Raw genomic sequence first — 25,060 nt, 5'->3', positions numbered from 1 at the left:
TCATCTGTTTAAAGTTTATTTATTAGTCACAAGTAAGGCTTACAATGAAGTTACTGTGAAATTCCCCTCGTCGCCGCACTCCGGCGCCTGTTCGGGTCAATGCACCTAACCAGCACGTCTTTCAGACTGTGGGAGGAAACCGGAGCATCCGGAGGAAACCCACGTAGACATGGGGAGAACATGCAAACTCCACACAGTGACCCAAGCCGGGAATCGAACCCAGGTCTCTGGCGCTGTGAGGCAGCAGTGCTAACCACTGTGCTACCGTGCTGCCCCTAAAGATTTCAGGCATGTTTAGGATGTGTGATTATGAGACTGGCAATTGATTTGATTTGATTTATTATTGTCTAATGTATTAGTATACAGTGAAGAGTATTGTTTCTTGCGCACTATACAAACAAAGCATACCGTTCATAGAGAATGAGAGGAGAGGGTGCAGAATGTAGTGTTACAGTATAGCTAGGGTGTAGAGAAAGTTCAACTTAGGTCCATTTAAAAGTCTGATGGCGGCAGGGAAGAAACTGTTCTTTGGTTCGTACATGTCCTCAGACTTTTGTATCTTTTCCCTGACAGAAGAAGGTGGAAGAGAGTATGTCGGGGGTGCAAGGGGGTCCTTGATTATGCTGGCTGCTTTCTGAGGCCGTGGCAAGTGTAGACAGAGTCAATGGATTGGAGGCTGGGAATTCCTGGGAATCTCTCCACAGGACAGTAAGGGTGGTGCAGAAGTTTCACTGTTGCCGTTTTGTTTGACACCAGCTTTCAGTCAGGACAAATCAATATGACATGTGGGCTCCCCAGTGCCCACGGTGTATTTGATACCTTTACTGTAGATAAATGTTTAATGGTCCGAGGTGATCGCCAGAAACCGCCTGGTGTGGAAAAATGAAATCTGTTGAACGCAACACAAAAGTTAATTTTTCAGAATGAATTAATATTGGACATGTTTGTTAATCCTACAGGATTGACCGATAACTGCAGAGAGTGTGGTGATGAGAGCCTACACTTCCTGAATGACCTGAAGGATAAGCAGTCAATTGGCCATGCAGACCCAGCAGCTGTGAGGAGAGTGATGCAGAAGATTCTTGACCTTGGACAGGTACGCTCAATCCGGAACATTCCATTAAGAAGGTTAATGGGCTATGGAAAACCCTGTAAGATGGAAAACATGAATGGGCTATGGAAAGCCCTGTAAGATGGTATATCAGAACTTCGAGTAAATGTATGACAAGGTTCTATATGAAAAGCTAATAGGATGGGGATTTAGAGTAAACGTTGCGGCTATTAAATTGCCTCTAAGGTGCTGATCCATCCCATTGTGAAGTTGTTACTTCTGTTAAGTGGGATAGCATAGAAACATATCAATTGTATGAGCAAGGTTTTAGGAGGTTTATTAAAACTTAAGGAGAAAGGAGTATCATAGAATCCCCACAGTGCAGAAGGAGGCCATTCAGCCCATCAAGTCTGCCCTGACCACAATCCCACCCAGGCCCTATCCCCATAACCCCATGCATTCACCCCAGCTAGTACCCCTGACACTAATTTATCATGGCCAATCCACCTAACCAGCACATCTTTGGAGCGTGGGAGGAAACCGGAGTCCCCGGAGGAAGCCCATGCAGACACTGTGAGAATGTGCAGATTCCGCACAGACAGTGGCCCAAGCTGGGAATTGAACCCAGGTCCCTGGTGCTGTGAGGCGGCAGTGCTAACCACTGTGCCACCATGCTGCATTGCTATGTATTAACAGTCACTCGGAGTCTCCGAGAATCGAAGATAAATCTCCAGGTCACAGCTGAGAAAAGTCACAAGCACATTAAAAAAGATGGCTTTTTTCTTCCATAATTTTCAACATTTCTCTTCACTAGATATAAAAATACTGGAAATTGGGGAATGAAAGCTTCTTGGCTGACAGTCAAACATCATCCAATTAGCTACTGAGTCTTTTTGCTTTCCAATTGCTGCAGGAAGGCAGTGCGTCATGAGGCTGGACATATTGGCCGATTAATGGCTGGAGTGGGAGGGCAAGTCATGTGATGAAACCTCCAGGAATGCATTTTAATTGCAAGCGGCAACTCCCTTAACAGTCACCATTGCTTTCTTGTAATATTCCTCAACTGAGGTACACAATAGATCGAATCCCGTCCCACAGATGTTGGTAAGGAGGACTTTGCAGGGTCAGCAGAGCTGAGTTTACTATTATCGATGCCGGGTGGTCCACCTGGTTTCATTCCTTTTTGATTTTTTAGCAGTTTTGCGCAACTGAGTGGCTTGCTAGACCATTTCTGAGGGTTTTGTGGGTCTGTAGGCCAGACCGGATAAGGGCAGCAGATTTCCTTCGCTGAAGTGAACCAGATGGGTTTGTACAACAATGGGAATTACTAATCCAGTGACAATACCACTACGCTACTGCCTCCACATAAGGAATCTTCAGATATAAAACTTGAAATAAAATACCAATTTTTTTAAGATATAGGATTTCAGTTCTAAATAATCATCCGTGGATGTTCTGTCATAGAGTTATAGAGGTCTACAGCACAGGAAGAGGCCCTTCGGCCCATCAAATCTACACTGATTTTGGAGAGAGAATTGATTGTATTTAAAAAGTATTTGCTACTGAGAGTCGTTTTTTAAATCCTTCACTTAGGAATTGAGACCCAAGAGCATTGATATCCGACAGGAGGAACTCGGGGATATAGTGGATAAAGAGATGGCACAAACATCTGCAGCTATCGAAGATGCGGTGAAGAGGATTGAGGTAGGGTAGGAACTGCCTCGAGTGAAACCACAGTCCCCTCTTAATGAAATAAAGACAGCAAATGCCGGAAAGACTCAGCAGGTCAGGCAGTATCTGTGGGGAGAGATACAGAATTACCGTTGATGAACTTCCATCAAAAAAAGTAAAGTTTATTTATTAGTGTCACAAGTAGGCTGACATTAACACTGCAATGAAGTTACTGTGAAAATCCCCCAGTCGCCACACTCCGGCCCCTGTTTGGGTACACTGAGGGTGAATTCAGCATGGCCAATGCACCTGACCAGCACGTCTTTCGGAGTGTGGGAGGAAACTGGAGCACCCCGAGGAAACCCACACAGACGCGGGGAGAACGTGCAGACTCCGCACAGACACTTCCCTTTTTAATAATTTCCCTAATTTCTTGAAAACTTGTAGTATCTAAATATTTTCTTTTCACTCAGTTCATGTTTTTGGATGTGGATCTGGTTAGCTTCCTGTAGATCGTTGCTTTTAGCTCAGTGATCTCGGGCAGTGATTCCCTTGAATACTGGAAAATAATGCTAATAATGTTATTATCAGTGATGTATGTATGCTTTGGCCAAACCCGATAAAGCTTTTATACTGATCACGTGTTATTGACCTCTCCTTAAACAGCTTTAATCTCTGTTTTACAAATTTATTAGATTGTCTGTTGTGGGTGGATTGGAGGTTAGATTAAAAGCCTGTGAGATGTGCTGAGAGATATTGAAGTGGAAAGCAATGTGTATTGTTTTGACAGCTATAGTTACTGAGGAATCAGTTAGAACCAGGAGACGGTTTATTTTTCTCGATAGACATTTATAATGGAACATTTGTTGTTTCCAAGACATTTAACATATAATTCACATTGCAATCAGTGTTTTCTCTAATTATTTCTGTGGTGGACATTTTTACAACCCCCTGGTGTATTCTTGCATCATATCCTGAAGGATCAGCTGGCAGGAGGTGGGCATCATGGCATGGATTCTCCCATGGCAAGCTCCCTCAAGTGTGCCCTTGCAGAGAGGGCTCAGGGAAAGTATGTTGTAAATGATTGTAAGAAGTTTAACAACACCAGGTTAGAGTGTGACTCACTGAAGAAGGGGCTTGGAGCTCCGAAAGCTTGTGTGGCTTTTGCTACCAAATAAACCTGTTGGACTTTAACCTGGTGTTGTTAAACTTCTTACTGTGTTTACCCCAGTCCAACGCCGGCATCTCCACATCGTAAATGATTGTGTCAAATGTTGTTTTTGTGCACCACCCTCTGGGCTGTTCAGAACAGCAGAGGGCAATAAAGCACAGCTCTTGAGAGCTGAATACTTTCCGTTGTGAACAACAAGGATAGTGGTCAATAATGTGAACCCTGGCTGGTTTCCTCTTTCTCCTTGACCCCTTCACCTCTCCATTCAGTGACCTGCGAACACTGAGCATCTCTGCTCAGTTTGTACCTCGGTGCTTACTCGTTCAAGATCACCATTAGACATGTCAGCGTCGACCCAGTGAGAGCAATGACAAATATTTGAAGCGTTCCTCCTGATTTCTATCTTTACTTTGAAATCTTAACAACCTATTTAGCTTTTCTAGAGCTATTTTGGAAATACCTCGTGACCCTGCCTCAATGTATTTTGCAATATGAGTTCATTCTGTTAATCTGGAAAACAGGTGTAGACATGATGGGCCGAATGGCCTCCTTCTGCACTGTAACAATTCATAAAATCATAGAAACCCTACAGTGCAGAAGGAGGCCATTCGGCCCATCGAGTCTGCACCAACCACAATCCCACCCAGGCCCTATCCCCATATCCCTACATATTTACCCGCTAATCCCTCTAACCTACGCATTTCAGGACACTAATGGGTCATTTAGCATGGCCAATCAACCTAACCCGCACATCTTTGGACTGTGGGAGGAAACCGGCCCACCCGGAGGAAACCCACGCAGACATGAGGAGAATGTGCAAACTACACACAGACAGTGACCCAAGCCGGGAATCGAACGCAGGTCCCTGGAGCTGTGAAGCAGCAGTGCTAACCACTGTGCTACCGTGCCGCCCTAATTCTGTGATTCTAGAATCATAGAATCCCTATGCTGCAGAAGGAGGCCATTTGGCCCATCGAGTCTGCACCGACCACAATTCCACCCAGGCCCTATTCCTGTAACCCCTCATATTTACCCTACGAATCCCCCTGACACTAGGGGCAATTTAGCATGGCCAATCCACCTATCCCGCATATCTTTGGAGTGTGGGAGGAAACCGGAGCACCCAGAGGAAACCCACGCAGACACAGGGAGAACATGCAAACTCCACAGTGACCCGAGGCCAGAATTGAACCTGGATCCCTGGCGCTGTGAGGCAGCAGTGCTAACCACCATGCTGCCCACCTTCTGCTGTGGAGAGTCCAGAGAAAGCACTCACTGACATCCTTAATGATTTGAAAGGTGCAAAACAGAATGGTCTTAACCCATCCAGAGTTAGCAAGTCTTGTCGTTCAAACTGTTCTGTGGAGAGAAGAGCTGTCCAGTGCATTCTGAAACTCGCTGAAGGCCTTTCCAGTTCTTACTTTGTCATTTAATCTACAGGAAATGATGAACCAAGCCAGGAAAGGGAGCTCTGGGATCAAGCTTGAAGTCAATGAGAGGTTAGTCAAAAATTCACCACTCACACTCTCTTTCTCTCTCTCTCACTCACTCACACTCACCCACTCACTCACCCACTCACTCACCCACTCACTCACCCACTCACTCACCCACTCACTCACCCACTCACTCACCCACTCACTCACCCACTCACACACTCACACACTCACCCACTCACACACTCACACTCACACACACACACGCTCTATCACTCTATCACATTCTCTCTCTCACTCACTCACTCACTCACACCAACCCAATTAATTCAAACAAATTTAATTAGATTTGTATCTTTGCTAATGTGCATTGAGGCTATTTAATTCTCTTTTCTCTTTGCCGGTTGTAGAATCTTAAACTCGTGCACGGACCTGATGAAGGTAAGAACTGCACACAAGGCTGCCATCAATTGCTGAATGTAACCAGACTCAGTTACCAGACATTGGAAATGCTGGAACTCATAATCAATGTATTTTTGCTTTTATTTATTTTTATAATATCGACTTTATGTAAAAGGGAGACCAGCATAATTCATTGTTGAAATGATGTGATGGTTGTGTCCCAAGACAGAGTAGTTTAGCATTAACATGGGTTAATTTTGAACAAATATTCTGATGGAGCAGAGAAGAAGAGGTTTTGACAAGATCGGTGCCTCTGGGGGGCGGGGGGGGGGGGGGGGGGGCGGGTGCCTCCTGAGGACGAGCCTCCAGTATTCTTGCTTGGCTCAGTTGCAGAAGTCTATGACCATGTCATACAGTCATAGAGTCATAGAGGTTTACAGCATGGAAACAGGCCCTTCGGCCCAACTTGTCCATGCTGCCCTTTTTTTAATCGACTAGGTTAGTCCCAATTGTCCGCATTTGGCCCATATCCCTCTATACCCATCCTATCCATGTAACTGTCTAAATGTTTTTTAAAAGACAAAATTGTACCCACCTCTACTACTACCTCTGGCAGCTTGTCCCAGACACTAACCACCCTCTGTGTGAAAAAATTGCCCCTCTGGACCATTTTGTATCTCTCTCCTCTCACCTTGAACTCATACCCTCTAGTTTTAGACTCCCCTACCTTTGGGAAAAGGTATTGACTATCTGGCTGATCTATGCCCCTCATTATTTTATAGACCTCTGTAAGATCACCCCTCAGCCTCCTACGCTCCAGAGAAAAAAGTCCCAGTCTATCCAGCCTCTCCTTATAGCTCAAACCATCAAGTCCCGGTAGCATCCTAGTAAATCTTTTCTGCACTCTTTCTAGTTTAATAATATCCTTAATAACATAATGTCCCTAACTTAATGCTGCATTCTCTTACACTTCAGGCAATAAGACAACTGGTGGTGGCGTCAACAAGTTTGCAGAAGGAGATTGTTGAAAGTGGACGGGTAAGGATGGATGTGTCCAAATTAGACATCTGGCTCACGGTCTCCCTCATGATCCTACTCATAACAAACTTCTCACCCTCAAACAGACATGACTCCATCAGAGGAGTTGATCCATTAGGCTGAAGATCTCTCAGAAGGAGGGCGAGAGAAATATAACACAACATCCATTGTGTTAAACTGATGCCAAATCCATGCAGATTATATTTCTGATGCCCATGTCCTGTCTCTTTTTCTTAAGTATCATCTTTTGTACCCTGTCCACAACTGGAGTGTCCCAAGCTGGAGCTTTCATTAATGCACGCAGAAGAAGGCGGCACGGTGGCACAGTGGGCAGCACTGCCGCCTCACAACGCCAGGGACTCGGATTCAATTCCGGCCCGTGTCTGCGTACATTTCCTCCGGGTGCTCCAGTTTCCTCCCACAGTCCAGAGATGTGCAGGTTAGGTTGACTGGCCATGCTAAATTGCCCCTTAATGTCAGGGGGTATAGTAGGGTAAATATGTGGGGTTACAGGGATTGGGCCTGGGTGGGATTGTTGTTGGTGCAGCTCAATGGGCTGAATGGCCTCCTTCTGCATTGTAGAGATTCTACGATTCTAAGATTTCTTCAGCCCACCTTGAACAGGGCCACTCCCATGTCAGCCGCTCCCTCTGCTCCGTTATTACTGATTAACTCTCTGGAGTTCAACAATTTGACAGGGCCTTTGATAAAGGACTGGAATTAGACCAAGCATTTGATTAAACTGGGCCCAGCCAATCTGCAGCAACACCTTGTCCTGTAGCCAGTCACCCAATCTCCAGAAAGGGGCAAAAAAGGTCAGTGAAGAAAAAGTTCTGTGAAATTCATCTCATAGAATCCCCACAGTGCAGAAGGAGGCCATTCGGCCCATTGAGTCTGCACCGACCACAACCCCACCCAGCCTCTATCCCCGTAGCTCCACATATTTACCCGAACTAGTCCCCCTGATACTAAGTGGCAAATTAGCATGGCTAATCAACCTAACCCGCACATCTTTGGACTGTGAGAGGAAACCGGAGCACCCGGAGGAAACCGGCCATTTAAAATACCCAGGCCATTTAAAATAATCCTACAAAACAGGGATTTCTTTTGACATGCATGGAAAAGATATTGAATTCAGTCAGTGAAATACTTTCTGCATTTACAGGGGGCAGCCACGCCGAAAGAATTCTACGCAAAGAATTCTCGTTGGACGGAAGGCCTGATCTCTGCCTCCAAAGCTGTGGGATGGGGCGCCACCCAACTGGTGTAAGTACCTGTGCCAATGCTCACTGGGGAAATCACTTTCAAGCTTTCCCCTTTGACCCTGACGAGAGGTTTATTACCGTGCCGTCACAATAGTGGGCAGGACACTTTGTACCTGTGCGGAGGAGATATCTGTGTCCAACAGCCGTGCAATGGGTGGGTGCCCTCAAGTCAGTCAGTGCTTGGTGTAACAGAGTAATGTGTGAGTGTCAGCACAGAATGGACAATGATCTGAGCTTTTTACATTTCAGACTAGTGTGGTAGGAATGGAAGCTTTCTCCAATTCACAAACCCGGCCAAGTTCCTTCTCAAGTAGTTTTTTCTATCATTAGGATTCAGTTTGACTCTGTACGTCTCTGAGCTTGTCATCCTCATACCTGGCATGCTCTTACTGTGCTCACCCCAGTCCAACACCGGCATTTCCACATCTTGGTTGCGTTACACAGAATTACACAAGAATTACGACACAAACAATTAGCCCACGTTGGTGTTTATCCTCCACACAAACTGTATTCCTAATCTTAATCCTATCCGCTTGGTTTGTTCCCACATCCTCGTGTTCCTTTAAACCACCTGACTCTCATCTATTCTTAAATTGTGACCTGGTTTCTGCTTCAATTATCAACTCTGGGATTCCTTTCCACACCTTCAAACCTCTTTCTAAAAACAAGATTATTATGGGCGGGGCTGGTTTAACTTGGTTCTTTGATAACAATTGTTCCGTCGCTTTTGTGGCAACAGGACAGTATTCATATGTGGTGAATTTCCTTAATTGGCTTCACTGGAAGTTCTTCCATGAACTAACAAGATGGATGCCTCGCCACTCTGACCATCTGTCCCTTTACTTGTTAATGCGTTCCTCCTGAGGAACTAGTCTTAAGTAAAAGAGTTTTACTTCTGAAAGGGCAACTGTAGATTTGTTTAAACTGCTTCTGCTGCAAGTTCAGATGCCAGCCATGGCTCAGTTGGCAGTACTCTTGCCTCTGAGCCAGAAGATCCTGGCACTCCGGGACTTCACACGAAATTCAAGGCTGACGTTCCAGTGCAGTACTGAGGGAATGCCATGCTGTCTTTCGAATTAGTCTCCAAACCAAGATCATTGCTGTTTGTGGGAGCTTGCTGTGTACAAATTGGTTGGCTTTAACCAACATTACAATAATGACCATGCTTCAAGAATGGTTGATTGATCGTAAAGTGGAACACTTGGCGGTTGTGAAAGCTGCTATAAAAATACAATTTAAAAAAAAACTCCCATTACAGAGAAGTACAAAGAAATGTCTGGATTGAACAACCACTCTCATTAAAGTGTTAATTATTCGGTGGCACAGTGGTTGGCACTGCTGCCTCACAGCACCAGAGACCCGGGTTTGATCCCTAGTTTGGGTCACTGTCAGTGTGGAGTTTGCACGTTCTCCCCGTGTCTGCGTGCGTTTCCTCCGGATGCTCCGGTTTCCTCCCACAGTCCGAAAGATGTGCTGGTTAGATGCATTGGCCACGCTAAATTCTCCCTCAGTGTACCCGAACAGGAGCCGGAGTGTGGCGACTAGGGGATTTTCACAGCAACTTCATTGCAGTGTTAATGTAAGCCTACTTGTGACACTAATAAATAAACTTTTAAACTTATTGCTAGTTTGTGATCAGCATTGGCCAGAGTGAAGAAATATTTCCTGTTCCCAGCATTGATAACATGCAAGAAGTCTGCAACATATTTAGAACTGAGTAACATGCATATCATGGGTTATGCCAATATCCCAAAGATGCTAAGTAAGAATGCCTGTGTTCAAGGACACTTTTTGCATTAAAGTAATGAACTGCTGGATCTTGTGCTGCAGAATATCTTTAGCAGTACAAGGTGTAAGTCATTGCACCTTTCCATTCTTACACCCGCCTTACCCCATATTATTCTTAGTTGATTTCGCTCAGTTGGTTGGACGATTGGGTTTGTGATGCAGAGTGACAGCAACTGCGTGGGTTTGATTCCTGTACCGGTGTGGTAAACCACTGTTAAGCTTATTGCGTGTGTGTGTGTGACATGCCTGGACATGCCCCTGCTGGCCCTGCCTGAGACTCCCCCCCCTCTCCCCGGTCCAGGTATAAAGGTGACTGCTCCCCACCCCCCTGCCTCAGTCTCTGGACCAGTTCATCAGCATGGGTGCGCTCCAAGTCTTCTGTGAATAAAAGCCTATTTGTTCTTGCATACAAACTAGTCTTTGCTTGATTGATAGTGCATCAACCAGCTGAGGTTATTCATGAAGGCTCGCATTCTCAACCTTGCCCCTCGCCTGAGGTTAACTCACCACCAGTCAGCCCTCCCCCTCAAAGGGAAGAGCAGCCCATGGCCATCTGGGGCGACTTCACCTCTTATCCAAGTGATAGCTAGTGCTGTTCTGTAAATGTCCACTAGGTGCCATGTGAGAGAAAATTCAGTTTAATTGTTCCTTTCTGACTATTTTCACTGACACTAACTCACTGAACTCCCCTGCCCCAGGCCTGTGGACACATAGGTATATGTCTACATTCTCTCACAAAGGAGAAAGGACGACGGCCTTGAAGCTGTAGCAGGAAGAGATCATGTTCGTTCTGCTTCAGGTTACTGTTATTTTTCCCCCCAAGAACCATGAAAGGTTTCCGATAATTATAAACTGGAAGATAGCCAGAATCCCGAGCACTGAGCTTAAACACACACCTGGTGTTAAACTAGGTGGTCTTGTTTTTGAGAGAACTATCCAGAAATGCTTAAAATGTGGACCATTTTAAAATAAGTAAATGCCAAGGTAGGAAAGGACCTGCTGGTCCGTTCAGTGTGTCCCACTCAGTCGCGATGCTTTATCCTTCACAATACAAACAACTCACCCACCTGGGGTAATAACTCGAGTGTCAAAAATAAATCTAAACCCAGGGGGGAGGGACTGGAAAACTCCACTTTGATCCTCTCAGACGATCAAAGATATTCCAGAAGATTAGATTGGTCCTGATTTATGTGACCAGTTAACCATCTATTGCATGAAGTGAACGGGAAAGAACTCTGTGAATGAGTGTTCATTGCAAGTTGAGGATTAACCAGACAATGCACGGTGAGTACTCAATCTTCCAAGTTTTTATTACTTGCTAGCAAGGAGAACGGACACAGTGAATTTTACTTTGGTGTTTTGTTGATTCACACAGATAATTAGCAGTTACAGTTAATTCCAGCAAATGAGAAATGATCAATTTTCAAATCCTTCATTTGCATACATCGTCCACCAATCATAGCATAGTTTTTTGCCATTTCTTATCCAATAGAAAAGCATAACATGTCACCATATGTCATTCATTGGCAGAATATGCCACCATTTTGTTTTGTATTTGTCGTGGTAACTTGTCTTTGTGCGGCCAAGGCTGGGAATGCAGTGTTTATGAAACTGACGCAAAGTTAGATTAGTTTCTTTCCTGAATACGCAACTGCTGACCTTCAACGAGGCCTTGTTTGTTTTGCTGACAGAGCTGCCTGCCGTAGTTGTTGTAATTTAATTTCCACACTTGGTCCACAAGCTGATTATTCTGCACCATCTAAATCCAAGCTAGTTCTTCCTGGTTCTCCCTAACCTGCTCAAGTGAAATATTGGTCTGCATGCATACAAATTGGGGCCTTCATGTTCAGACCCTTGACCCTGAGTGGAGCTTTCACAGAGGGACACGGGCAGCATCATACAAGAGCAACACCATTTGCGTTCCTCACTATTTGCATTCTTTCACTTTTGCTGGATCAAAATCTTGAAATTCCGAGCCCAAAAGCATTATGGGTGAACCTGCACCGTAATGACTGTTTGTTTATTTATTAGCGTCATGAGTAGGCTTACATCAACACTGCAATGAAGTTACTGTGAAAATCCCCCAGTCACCACACTCCGGTGCCCGTTCGGGTACACTGCCAATGCAGCTAACCAGTCTTTCGAAGGAAACCGGAGCACCCGGAGGAAACCCACGCAGACACGGGGAGAACATGCAGACTCTGCACAGACAGTGACCCAAGCCAGGAATCGAACCCAGATCCCTGCAGCTGTGAGGCAGCAGCGCTAACCACTGTGCCACCCTGCCTACCACAGTGGCTGCAGCGGTTCAAAAAGTTCTCGAGGATAATTAGAGATGACCCATAATTGCTGGCCTAGCCAGTGGTGCCCACATCCATGAACAAATAAAAGTATCTGTTGTTATAAAAACAAGTCGATACTTCTTGAAAGTAGAAGACTCAGCTGATAGAGCCTATCTGGATGACTATGGTGCTTTCAACTGGAAGTGAATCAAGTGGCCCTCCTCGAGACCTCAGTAACCCTCCACTTTGCGAGTAGACCGAAACTGGGCACAGGATTCTAACTCATGGTCACGTACAAGGACAGAATGGTGTACTCCATTTTGTATTTAAAAGTTTATTTACTAGTGTTACAAGTAGGCTTACATTAACACTGCAATGAAGTTACTGTGAAAATCCCCTAGACGCCACACTCCGGTGCCTGTTCGGGTACACTGAGGGAGAATTTAGCACAGCCAATGCACCAAAGCAGCACGTCTTTCAGACCGTGGGAGGAAACCGGAGCACCTGGAGGAAACGCACGCAGACACGGGGAGAACGTGCGGACTCCGGACAGACAGTGACCCAAGCCAGGAATCGAACCTGTGTCCCTGGCGCTGTGAGGCAGCAGGGCTAACCACTGTGCCACCGTGCCGCCCATTTCATATTGAACCCGATTGGACTCCACACTTTAGCTGCAGCCCGAAAGCATCGGTTCGGGATCTTTAGAGAATGATGCAGTGAAGGGTTCTTTCTTTCCTCACGCTGATATTCATCCTATTGAATGCAAACCTGAATTATTTTTAACCATAAATAGAAACAGAAAATGCTGGGTAAACTCAGCAGGTCTGGCAGCATCTGTGGAGAGAGAAAAACAGTTAAGTTTTCAAGTCCGTATGACTCTTCTATAAGTATTTTTAAAATTTTTAACCTGGTTTGCTTCTGTGCTTTACAATGTGGAGACATTTCTATTGCAAAAGTTACTGAAACTATCATTGAATTTGCAGCAGCAGTGAACCCAGGATTAAGGACAAACTTCCCTGCTTCTGGCACTATTGGATACCAGATAGCATTAGGGCGGCACGGTAGCACAGTGGTTAGCACTGCTGCTTCACAGCTCCAGGGACCTGCATTCGATTCCCGGCTTGGGTCACTGTCTGTGTGGAGTTTGCACATTCTCTTCGTGTCTGCGTGGGTTTCCTCCGGGTGCTCCGGTTTCCTCCCACAGTCCAAAGATGTGCGGGTTACATTGATTGGCCATGCTAAAATTGCCCTTAGTGTCCTGGGATGTGTAGGTTAGAGGGATTAATGGGTAAATATGTAGGGATATGGGGATAGGCCTGGGTGGGATTGTGGTCGGTGCAGACTCGATGGGCCGAATGGCCTCTCTCTGTGCTGTAGGGTTTCTAAGATTGGGCACATATTCAGAGGGAGTGGGTCTGATTATACATCCAGTAAATGAATGGGCTAAAGAGTTAAATTTGCGCTCCCCATTTTTACTGAGCCTGCGCCAGGCTCTCTCTATTTCTTCCCTGATCCCCATTTAGTTTTGGGTTGATAATGGAGGTATCCCCCTCCCCCAAAGTGGAGCTGATGATGGCGAGGGGGTGAAGTGTCGTCAAGTCACGTTGGTGTTTCTTTTCCGGATCCAGGGATTCGGCCGATAAAGTCGTCCTGAAGACTGGGAAATATGAAGAGTTGATCGTCTGCTCGCATGAGGTGGCAGCCAGCACTGCACAGCTAGTCGCTGCATCAAAGGTAAGAAAATCAGCTCTTAAACAGAAAGGGGGAGAGGGAATGGGTGAGGAGAAATCAGTACGACTGAAACAAGGAATTGTATCCAATATGAACAAGCTGTGAGGGGTTTACTTTGCATCTTCCCACTATTCACTTATTCCTCAGGATTGAGAGGGCATGGCGGGGAGGTTTAGAAACAGGCTTTAGATTGGCTGAAATAAAAGCCACCAATGAGGGTTGCAACAGGAGTTAGGAGTGGCCCAACGTATCCCAAAAATTGATTGCAAGCTGTTTCAAATCCTTTCCACCCCTCTATCACACTTATACCCCTGGTTCCCCAGTGCGCCCTCATTGGGTAATCTTTCAACGCCTCTCTCGGGGTGGCACAGTGGTCAGCACTGCTGCCTCACAGCTCCAGGGACCCGGGTTCAGTTCCGGTCTGTGCGGAGTCTACACATTCTCCCCGTGTCTGCGTGGGTTTCCTCCGGGTGCTCCGGTTTCCTCCCCCACAGTCCAAAGATGCGCAGATTAGGTGGATTGGCCGTGCTAAATTGACCCTTAGTGTCCCAAGATGTGTAGGTGAGGTGGATTGGCCATGGGAAATGTGTGGGGTTATGGGGATAGGGCCTTAGTAAGATACTGGGCTGGATTTTATGTCCTTGCTCGACCCGAGACTGGACAATCCCGCCCGAGGTTAATGGACCTTCCCATTGTCCGCCCCTGGCCCGGTCTGATTCCCATGGCAGGCAGGGCAGTCGAATTCCGACGACTCTGTCAGAGAATCAGTGCAGACCCGAAGGGCTGAATGGCCTCTTCTGCACTGTATGATTCTCAATCCCTGTGCCTGTCTGCTTCGCTTTGCTTACATCATATTCTGAAAAGCTTTTCTTTAGCTGCAGCCCAATCACCAGGTTTAACCCTTCCTGTACTTAGCCGGCTTGCTGCCCGTCCCCTTTCTGATCCAGTTGAGGGGGACCCCGACACGTTTTATTTGATGTGAGGCACTGGGCAGAAAGGCAAGTTACCGATAGTCTGGAATGATGGGCATGTTGTGACTGCAGGTGAAAGCAGCCAGGGGCAGCAGAAACCTGTCCAGATTGCAACAGGCCTCCAGGCACGTGAACGAAATGACCGCGAACGTCGTGGCTTCAACAAAATCGGGACAGGAGCAAATTGAAGACAAAGGTAATTGCGATCATGTTCGACTTGCTGCTTCACAAGGTGGCGGTGAATTTGACACTTTGCATCTTATGTACATTGGGGTTCAGGTCCTGATATCCCTCTCTCTCTCTCTACATTCCTCAGATACAATGGACTTTTCCGGAATGTCAAGGATTAAACTTAAAAAGGAGGAGATTGAAACACAGGTAATTTTTAATTGCTTTTGGGATTGCGCTGGCTGATGGAAGGGTCGTGCGTTGTGTTAGAATCATAGAAACCGTACAGTACAGAAAGAGGCCATTCGGCCCATCGCGTCTGCACCGACCACAATCCCACCCAGGCCCTACCCCCATATCCCTACATATTTACCCGTTAATCTACGCATCTCAGGACACTAAGGGGCAATTTAGCATGGCCAGTCAACCTAACCCGCACATCTTTGGACTGTGGGAGGAAACCGGAGCACCCGGAGGAAACCCACGCAGACACGGGGAGAATGTGCAAACTCCACACAGACAGTGACCCAAGCCGGGAATCGAACCCAGGTCCCTGGAGCTGTTAAGCAGCAGTGCTAACCACTGTGCTACCGTGCCGCTCCAGGTACAGGCTCAGGGCCAGTGGCAAACAAATGCAAGTTTAAATTCTTCACTTTCTGAAAAGATAACTTGTTAAAACTAACTTCGATCGTTTCAGATTTGCATTGTCTTTTCCTCCATCGAGCAAACCTTTTTTTGCTCAGAGGCAGGGAGAGGGGGAGCCGCCTTGTAATGGGAAACTTGGAAGAATGGGTTTCCTGCAGATCCCGCCAAATTTAACAGGAGAACCAGATTAGGATTCTTTTATTTTTGAACTCTATTTTCCAGCTGTTAGCCAGCCATATTGAGAGATTGATCGGTTGCTGGGTCGGTCGCCCTTCTGTACCAGGCTGAAGCCGGGAAACGATGAGGAGGGAGGGAGGGAAAGAGAAAGGTTGAAGGGGTTGGGGTGCTGTTCAGGATGATTGGTGAGCAGAGGGAAGATTGAGGTGCAGGACAACAAAGGGAGATCTGAGGCCAGAAGGCAGATCGGAGGCCCACGTAGGGAGAGAGGGCAGCACGGTGGCACAATGGTTAGCACTGCTGCCTCATGGCGCCAGGGACCCCGGGTTCAACTCCGGCCTCAGTTGACTGTCTGTGTGGAGTTTGCACATTCTCCTAGTGTCTGCGTGGGTTTTCTCCGGGTGCTCCGATTTCCTCCCACACTCCAAAGATGTGCGGGTTAGGTGGATTGGCCTATGCTAACTTCCCCCTTAGTGTGAGAGAGATTAGCGGGGTAAATATGTGGTGTTGCGGGGATAGGATAGGGCCTGGGTGGGATTGTTGTCAGTGCACTTGATGGGCCAAATGGCCTCCTTCTGCACTGTAGGATTCTATATGATTCTATGAGATCAGAGGCCCCAGGAAGGAGATTGGAAAGTTGGAGGGAGGCGAGCTCAGAAGGGATGGGGTGGGGATTGAAAGGGTCGGGAGGTGTTCGACTGGTGAGGGATTTGGTGAAGCAGGTAAACAGGATCCTAAAGGATCAGTGAGGAGATATTTATTCTCACAAATCCAATAGTCTTCGCCTCCCTTTGGTTGCTGGATTTCCCAAGGCTTGGGCAAACTGGCTCACCCGAATTAAATGTAAAATGGAGGCTGAATGCGAGGCAGACATCCTCATTATACAGAAATTGTCCGCCTGCCTCCTTGGAGGGGGTTGAAATCATAGAAAGAAACCCTAGAGTGCAGAAACAGGCCATTCGGCCCATCGAGTCTGCACTGACCACATTTTAGCATGGCCAATCAACCTAACCCGCACATCTTTGGACTGTGGGAGGAAACCGGAGCACCCGGAGGAAACCCATGCAGACACAAGGAGAATGTGCAAACTACACACAGACAGTGACCCAAGCCGGGAATCGAACCCAGGTCCCTGGAGCTGTGAAGCAACAGTGCCAACCACTGTGCTACCGTGCCGCCCCCGTTGGTTGGCCAACTCACTGTATCCCCTTTGTTAAAACTGCAAATGAGTTGGAGTTGGGATTGGGGTCCCACCACTACCACCACCACCAGCCCATCCACTCCAGCACAATGTATTAGTAAAAGTGGTCTCAAGGTAAGCTAAGGCCTGGCTGACCTGCCAATTTCTAATGAACTAAAATCCACTCGACACATTGTCCAACGACACTCATGTCCATGGAATGTTGGGTATGCTTTCTCCAAGATGTTTTTTCCCAAAAGCTGCACAGGTATCTCTCCAGTGGGGAGTACACACAGGTAAAACATCACAATTACTTGGTGGAAAGTCACGAGGCCAATTCATTGTCATCGGGTGATGGAGGCAGGTGCTGCCTACAAGTCCGCTTGGGGTCATGTAAAACTGTGTGTAAATCCAGTGTTTCCTATCAAATGTACCAAGGCTTCATTTGGTGTGGACAGCCAGTGCAAGGAGTCATGTCTTTATGTTCTTTGACGGAGAAAATACAAGTACAACCCGAGCAGTAAACGCAAGTTCAGCTCCAGATTTTTAAAAACGAAGATGAAAATTTGGAAATTCTTAACGATCTGCAATGTGCTCATACCTACAATAACCAAATTAACAGGGTTACCTGTATATTCTTAACGATCTGCAGTGTGCCCACACCTACAGTAACCAGTGACACTGTAAATGGTGTTTGATTTCTCACAAAGTAGACTCCATTTCTATTTGTTTAATCAGGATGAATAAGAAAATGAATTTACAATCTATCACTTGGGTCAACACCGGAGCCAGTGGAAAAACTAACAGAGCAAATTTGCATCCTAGATCTTATCATGACACGGCTAGTGTTAAATTTCTTGTTTAGTGGAATAATATTGGGCCAAATCTTCCTGTCTCCGGAACATCAAAGACCAGATGCATTCTGGATACAACTGATGAAAATGGATTACGTTCAGTGCCCAGCTAAAATGACAGCACAAAGCAGATTTCCGTTGGTAGAACAAAATTTACTATGATAAATATTTGAGAATAAATGCACAGATATAGCGTGATACTCCATTTATCACATATCTGTTTCTTGAAAAATGGATACCTGAAAATAAGTATTTGATGGACATTTGCGTCTAAGTAATAAACGGTAACAGTGGAGTATGTAGACAGTATAAAAAAAGTAGGCTGCATTGGGATACCTTTGAACTTGTAGAATGTCTGAAATGATACGTGAAACTTGTACATCTGATGCGCTAAGTGTAATTCTACCAAGATTTGTTCAGGACCCTGTGGCAGTCATGACGATCTGACCTCTGGGAAATTTCCATGTCCAATGGGCAATTTCCCTGCTTTCCAAGACCCTCTGCGTCTGTTTCTGATTTGCAGTTAAGAGTTGGAGACTTGGGAAAGATCCGCAATACTTGCCTGAATACTTACCCAGGAAATGTTAAGACATCCAACTACCCACCTCCATCATTTTACCCATCTTTCTCCCTACGCACTTAGCCACCTCACTCACTACCCTACTTCGCTCACTCACCCATGCACTAATATTCAAACAGGGCCTTTAAACTTTCCATATAGCAGCTGGTGCCATAAACAGGGGCTATATTTCCTGTGCTGACCCTCTTCACGGGTCACTGGAACCAGGCAAAAGTGTGATCCGTATACGACACAGTTGTTCTGACTACAAACCATTTCTATCATCCTTTGCATATCAAGTGATAAACTGGAAAGGTTTTACATGTAGCTGTCAGCATTCTCAGTGTCACCACCAATGTCATGTGGTGGTTAGCCACGGTAATGGTCAGGCTATCATCTCGGCTTTGAAATACCAGATGGAAGGCTGTCGAACACTGGAAAGGACTCCCGATGCAGTGAAATGTCAGGTACAAAATCTGACGTCTGGTCACCATAGTTGGACTTAATCTGACATTTTAACATCCCACCTGATCCAAACCCATCCTTTGTTGGGAATTAAATTCTGTATAATTGACTCCAGCAAGATGCAGTTTTGCAATTATTGAATCAGTCTCGAGCAAGGTTTAGCCTGCCACTTTATTAGCTTAAATGCTACCAGGTTTGTGTCCAGGAGCAAGAAGGTTATTATTCTCCATATTAGACAGTAATGGTGTTGGCAATAAGTTTGATTTTCATGGGTTGGAGCTTTGCAAAGGACATGCATGAAATCAGTTTTTAAATAGGTGCTTTTTTATACTATTGCATTTTAATTTGAAAATTGTAAAATATATAGTTAATGCAAACATTGCACTGAGATTTAATCTGAAACTGCAAATCCTTCCTTCCCAAACTATCAGACCTCAATCAGATTTGATACATGCCAAGCATTTTGAGTAATATTAGATTTTGTGTTAGTGGGGTAAAGGGAACGTGACACAGCCTCAACCAAGAAGATTGATCAGTGACTATTCCTAAAAGTCGGCTTCCATTGTGTCCTGTTGAAGAGCTGTCAGTAGTTGCTGCTGTGACATTATCAAAGAAGGATGATCGAGAGCCTCGGACACGCGCTTACAATAGAAACACTCAAACTCAAGGTGGTGGACGTCAAAGGCAACTTCACCACTGGCACTGCATATTGTGCAAGTGCCTGCTCATCAATTTACACTGAGGCGAACCATCTGGATAGCAACATCAGATGGGGAGGCGGTGGCGCAGCGGCTTTGGCGCTGGACTAATAAGCCAGAGACTCAGGGTAATGCTCTGGAGACCCGGGTTCAAAAACAAACCACGGCAGATGGTGAAATTTGAATTCAACAAAAATCTGGAATTAAAAGTTTAATGATGACCATGAAACCGTTGTCAATTGGCACAAAAACCCATCTGGTTCCTTTAGGGAAGGAAATCTGCCGTACCTACCTGGCCTGGCCTACGTGTGACTCCAGATCCCACAGCAATGTGGTTGTCTTTTAATCGCTCTCAGGGATGGGCAATAAATGCTGGAACAGCCAGTGACGCCCACAACTCAGGAACAAATTTTAAAAAAATAAGAGTTGTGAATGTTCAAAAGAAACAGTAAGAAGTCTCACAACATCAGGTTAAAGTACAACAGGTTTATTTGGAATCACGGGCTTTTGGAGTGCCGCTCCTTCATCAGGTGAGTGGAGAGATGGGTTCACAAACATGGCATATATAGACAAAGACACAATTGCAAGATAATGGTTGGAATGTGAGTCTTTCCAGGAACAGACAATGCGAGTGGAGAGAGGGATAAACTCAGGTTAAAGAGGTGTGAATTGTCTCAAGCCAGGACAGTTAGTAGGATTTTGCAAGCCCAGGCCAAATGGTGGGGGTTACATACTTCTCGGCCTTTTGGCTAAGATCAAGTGTAGTATCGGATCTGCACTTGGTTGAGGTCATGGGGTTATGCTGAGGCTTCATATGTTTCATATGAAGCAATTTTTAAAAGCGGCATCTCGGCCTTTTGGCTACGATGCAAATGAGCTCAAGTCTTGGAGGAGGATCCTCCCCCTTCTCCAATCAGCTTGACTCATGTAGATCAGGCCCAGGACAGGGTGGTTTTGGTCTCCCGTCCTGTCTTGTCAGCCTGGATCTGAAATGTCTCAACTTGTTGAGACTCTGAATTGGATTTGATTTGATTGAATTGGAAAAGTATTAAAAAAAAAAATCATGTTTAAAGAAAGGTCGTCATCCAGAACATCCCCAGGTGGCTGGAGTTCACTGGTATTTTCTGCTCTGCGGCAGCGAGGTATATTAGTAGCCAGGCAACAGTGAAGCCTCATGGATTACATGGTTTCAATTCCACTTCCCCCACCCACACAATTTGCATTATAGAAACAATCACCTTGATCTAACTCAGTCCTTGCGCAACTTATCCATTGTTTCATTAAATATGCATCACATAGAAACAGGATTTGATGAAGTTCGAATATGTTGAAATACCTGATTTACATCATTTGTCTATGATATCATTATGAGGCATCAGCAATCCTCCTCCACAAAGCAATTCTAGATGGCCAAACCTTTTTCTAATTCAGCTTCTGGGCCAGTTAATAAATGGTTTTTAAACATCTGGGGGAATATGATATCATGGACTAATCGCTTTCCTTACCATTCATCCAGGTGAAAGTGTTGGAGCTGGAAAATAAACTGCAGCAGGAGAGAATGAAGCTGGGAGATTTAAGGAAGAAACACTATGATCTGGGTGGAATATGTGATGACATTCTGGAGGATGAGAAGCTGCCTTCCAAACCGGGGATCTCAAAGAAGCCACCACTTTCCCAAAAACCAAACATCCCAGCAAAAAAAGATAGTCAGGCAAGTTTGACCTTTCTCATTTAATGATCATATATTGTTGATAGTAATGTAGTCCAGAAAATCAGTGACCCTTTGTATCCAAGGCTCTTATTCTGAGGAATCACAGAATCACTGCAGTGCAGGAGGAGACCATTTGGCCCATCAAGCTTGCGCCGACTCTGTCAAGAGCATCTTAATGTGGAGATGCCAGCGTTGGACTGGGGTAAACACAGTAAGAAGTCTAACAACACCAGGTTAAAGTCCAACAGGTTTATTTGGTAGCAAAAGCCACAAACTTTCGGAGCCTTAAGCTCCTTCTTCAGGTGAGTCTCCTTGATTACATTAATTATTAAGAGCATCTTACCCAGGCCCTCTCCCTGACCCTATGCCCATAACCCCACACAATTACCATAGCTAATCCATCTAACCATCACATCTTTGGACACTTCGGGGTAATTTATAATTGCCAGTCCACCTAACCTGCATATCTTTTGGACTGTGGGAGGAAACCGGAGGAAACTCACGCAGACACGGGGAGAATGTGCAAAGTCCATACAGACAGTCACCCAAGGCTGGAGTTGAACCCAGGTTCCTGGCACTGTGAGGCAGCAGTGCTAACTACTGTGAACCGTGCTACCCTCTAAGCTGTTAAACCTTGAGTTGCTTCAGGATGTTGTTTTTTTGGGGGGGGGGGGTGGAAATGTATAAAGTAGGAAATACTGCAGCCAATTTGCACACACCAAACTCCCACAAACAGCAATGTGGTGCATTTGTTGCCACGAGACACTGGTAGTGGGTTCCTGCCTGATTATAACCTCGTTTCAAATATGACAATTGTTCCATGTTGTTTTGCAGCTAAACGCACCCGACGTGACTTACATTGCTCATTTACGGAGCTCTCAATAAAGAAATGTGCAGAGACTGACATTGGCTGCAGTTGCTTGGAACAGGGAAGAAGAATCTCCTCTATGCTGCTCCTACAAGTCAAGCTCATCAGATGGCAGTGTTACATTCCACAATCTTAACTTGCTCATTTTATCAAATTACTTGTTTTTAACCTGATCGCTCTATCAGATTAAAATAATTTATATGGAAAGCAAAGGATAGATGTTAACATTGCAGAATAATCATTGTTACCGATACCTACATTAATTATCAAATTGGTCACGTGGGATAGAAATGGGAAGAGATAGAATAAGTCAACTGTCCTCCATTCATTGCAACCTCTGTGAACTGAAGTCCGTCACAAATCAGACTGTTATTGATTACACTGAAATGTCTTTTTTTTTCTATAAAAGGTTATTAAAGTGCTCTGTACACTTTTGAACTTGCTGCTGGGTCAGAATATTTGAGGATTTGCTGGAAAGCACTATGAAATATCAATAAAATAGTTTCAGAAGCTTTGTACATACCTTCCCCAGAAATTATACCGTTTTAGATTTAAATCCCATAGAGCAAGGTCTTTTTGTATGTATGTGGACATTTTAATGGGTGTGGTCTATTTATTAGCAATAGTCAACTTTTAGCCAAGACATAATGAATTTGCCATATGAACAGTTGTCTTCAGCTGCGTTGCTGAATTTCATGTTATGAAAACATGAATTTTACATGTGAAATTTGAAATAAATAGTTACTAACATTTTGTTGCACTTGTTTATTTTACATCAGACATATTTAATAGGGTTATAAAGTCCTAAGGATCTACCTGGACAACCAACCACATCATTGTTGCCTCTTACTGTTAATACAGATTTACAATCATTCTGCTTCACATAACTTAAAACATTGAACTCAACATGAAGTAGTATCTAATCAGTTTGCTGAAATTATCTCCAAGTACAAGGTCAGTTTTTACGACTACATTACTGAAACGACACGGGTGGCACAATGGCTAGCACTGCTGCCTCATAGTGCCAGGGACTTGGGTTCAATTCCGGCCTCAGGTCACTGTCTGTGTGGAGTTTGCACGTTCTCCTTGTGTCTGCATGGGTTTCCTCCGGATGCTCCCGTTTCCTCCCACAGTCCAAAGATGTTTGGGTTAGGTTGATTGACCATGCTAAATTGATTCTAGAGTCAGGGGGATTAGCAGGGTAAAAATGTGGGGTTATGGAAATAGGGCCTGGATGGGATTGTGATCAGTGCAGACTCTATGGGCTGAATGGCCTCCTCCTGCACTGTGGGGATTCTATGGATTTTATGAAACCACCTTTAATTTGATGCCTTTGACTCCAATGCTGCTGCTGTGCTATCCATGGACTGCCTGTTGGACACAGTCTTGAATGAACTGGCCTACACTCCAACATTAACAAAAACATTCTCCAAAGATGTGCAGCTTTCATGGATTAGCCATGCTAAATTGCCCCTTAGTTTCCAAAGCCGTGTATATTAGATGGGTTAGCCATGGGAACTGTGTGGGGTTAGGGGATTAGGGCAGGGGAAAGGACCTGGGTAAAATACTCTGTCGGACAGTCAGTGCAGGTTTGGATGGACTGAATGGCCTCCTTCTGCACCATAGAGATTCTGTTCTATGATTCTATGAAATAGCAAATGAGTCCCTAAACTGAGTGTGTGCAAAGCCTACCTCAGTCATTATTCAAATATAAACATTGTAAAGTTTTGCAATAGATTTCTATTGCAATTTAACATCAGGCAGGATTGCCAGGTCTCTCCCAAGATCCCAGTCTAGCCAATGCCCAAGTTTGCAGTTTTGCTCGTGCCCTTTTCTTTCCTTGTGCTCTTAATCATAACTTAATACATTTATCTACAAATTTAACATTCAGCACCTTCAACTCTTCCCGAAGTAATTAATTCAGAACAGTATAACTTACTTTCTCGCCATCATTTGTATTCTAGCCGAGGACCATTCACTTTCCACTTCATCAAATCTTTTTCATAATCAGGTAATTCAGTTTCCTTCCAAGGGTGATTATCGATTGGTTGTAGATCTCAAGCCACAGCCTCTCATTTTCGCCAAGCACTACTTGCCCCTCTAAGGAAATTTGGCATGTCAGCTACGACTCTCACCAACTTTTACAGATGCACCATAGACCACATTCTTTCTGGCTGTATCTTGGCATGGCACCTGCTCTGCCCAAGACCGCAAGAAATTACAAAAGGTCATGAATGTAGCCCAGTCCATCACGCAAACCAGCCTCCTATCCATTGACTCTGTCTATACTTCCCACTGCCTTGGCAAAGCAGCCAGCATAATTAAGGACCCCACGCACCCTGGACATTCTCTCTTCCACTTTCTTCTTTTGGGAAAAAGATACAAAAGTCTGAGGTCACGTACCAACTGATTCAAAAACAGCTCCTTCCCTACTGCCAGACTTTTGAATGGACCTACCTCGCATTAAGTTGATCTTTCTCCACACTCTAGCTATGACTGTAACACTACATTCTGCACACTCTCCTTTCCTTCTCTATGAACGGTATGTTTTGTCTGTATAGCGCGCAAGAAACAATACTTTTCACTGTATGCTAAAACATGTGACAATAATAAATCAAATCAAAATCTAGGATGTGGAGGTTGAGACTATCACAGCAGCAGGTTAAAGTGGCAATTGTTAAGTTTGATGTGTTGTGTAAGTGGATTGGTTCAGTGTTCTAGTGGATAGCCAAGGTGGGTTGCAGCAGCTGCAATACCAAATGTAGGAAAAGTTGGGGTAACAGGGTGGACAGGAAAGGGTTTGGCAATATCATTCTTCAGAAAGTAGCTATCGGAAAATGCAGTAACTTTAATATCTCAGCATTGACTCGTTCAGAGGTGAATTTCTATAGGGAATTCTCCAAAGTCAGTGAAAGGAGGTAGTGAGACACTG

The 25,060-nt window shown here is 45.1% G+C and overlaps 1 protein-coding gene and 1 pseudogene across 2 annotated transcripts in view; both read left to right on the top strand.

Annotated features, from left to right (window-relative positions):
- LOC144502780 (huntingtin-interacting protein 1-related protein-like) overlaps positions 1 to 22,878 on the top strand; it is a 180,696-nt gene extending 157,818 nt beyond the window's left edge. For both annotated transcript variants that reach the window (XM_078227047.1, XM_078227046.1), the window contains 11 exons: positions 960 to 1,096; positions 2,645 to 2,755; positions 5,334 to 5,392; positions 5,737 to 5,767; positions 6,704 to 6,766; positions 7,932 to 8,032; positions 13,730 to 13,835; positions 14,876 to 14,999; positions 15,120 to 15,181; positions 21,066 to 21,260; positions 22,095 to 22,878. In XM_078227047.1, coding sequence (XP_078083173.1) covers positions 960 to 1,096; positions 2,645 to 2,755; positions 5,334 to 5,392; positions 5,737 to 5,767; positions 6,704 to 6,766; positions 7,932 to 8,032; positions 13,730 to 13,835; positions 14,876 to 14,999; positions 15,120 to 15,181; positions 21,066 to 21,260; positions 22,095 to 22,145 — 1,040 coding nt within the window. In that variant the 3' untranslated portion in view covers positions 22,146 to 22,878. The remainder of the gene's footprint in view (positions 1 to 959; positions 1,097 to 2,644; positions 2,756 to 5,333; positions 5,393 to 5,736; positions 5,768 to 6,703; positions 6,767 to 7,931; positions 8,033 to 13,729; positions 13,836 to 14,875; positions 15,000 to 15,119; positions 15,182 to 21,065; positions 21,261 to 22,094) is intronic.
- On the top strand, positions 20,279 to 20,408 carry LOC144503251 (U2 spliceosomal RNA; annotated as a pseudogene).
- Positions 22,879 to 25,060: the final 2,182 nt, after the last annotated feature.

Source organism: Mustelus asterias, chromosome 13, assembly GCF_964213995.1.
Source record: "Mustelus asterias chromosome 13, sMusAst1.hap1.1, whole genome shotgun sequence".
NCBI lineage: Eukaryota > Metazoa > Chordata > Chondrichthyes > Carcharhiniformes > Triakidae > Mustelus > Mustelus asterias.
Note: the sequence above shows the minus strand (reverse complement) of the source record. Positions and strands in the feature narration are given on the sequence as shown.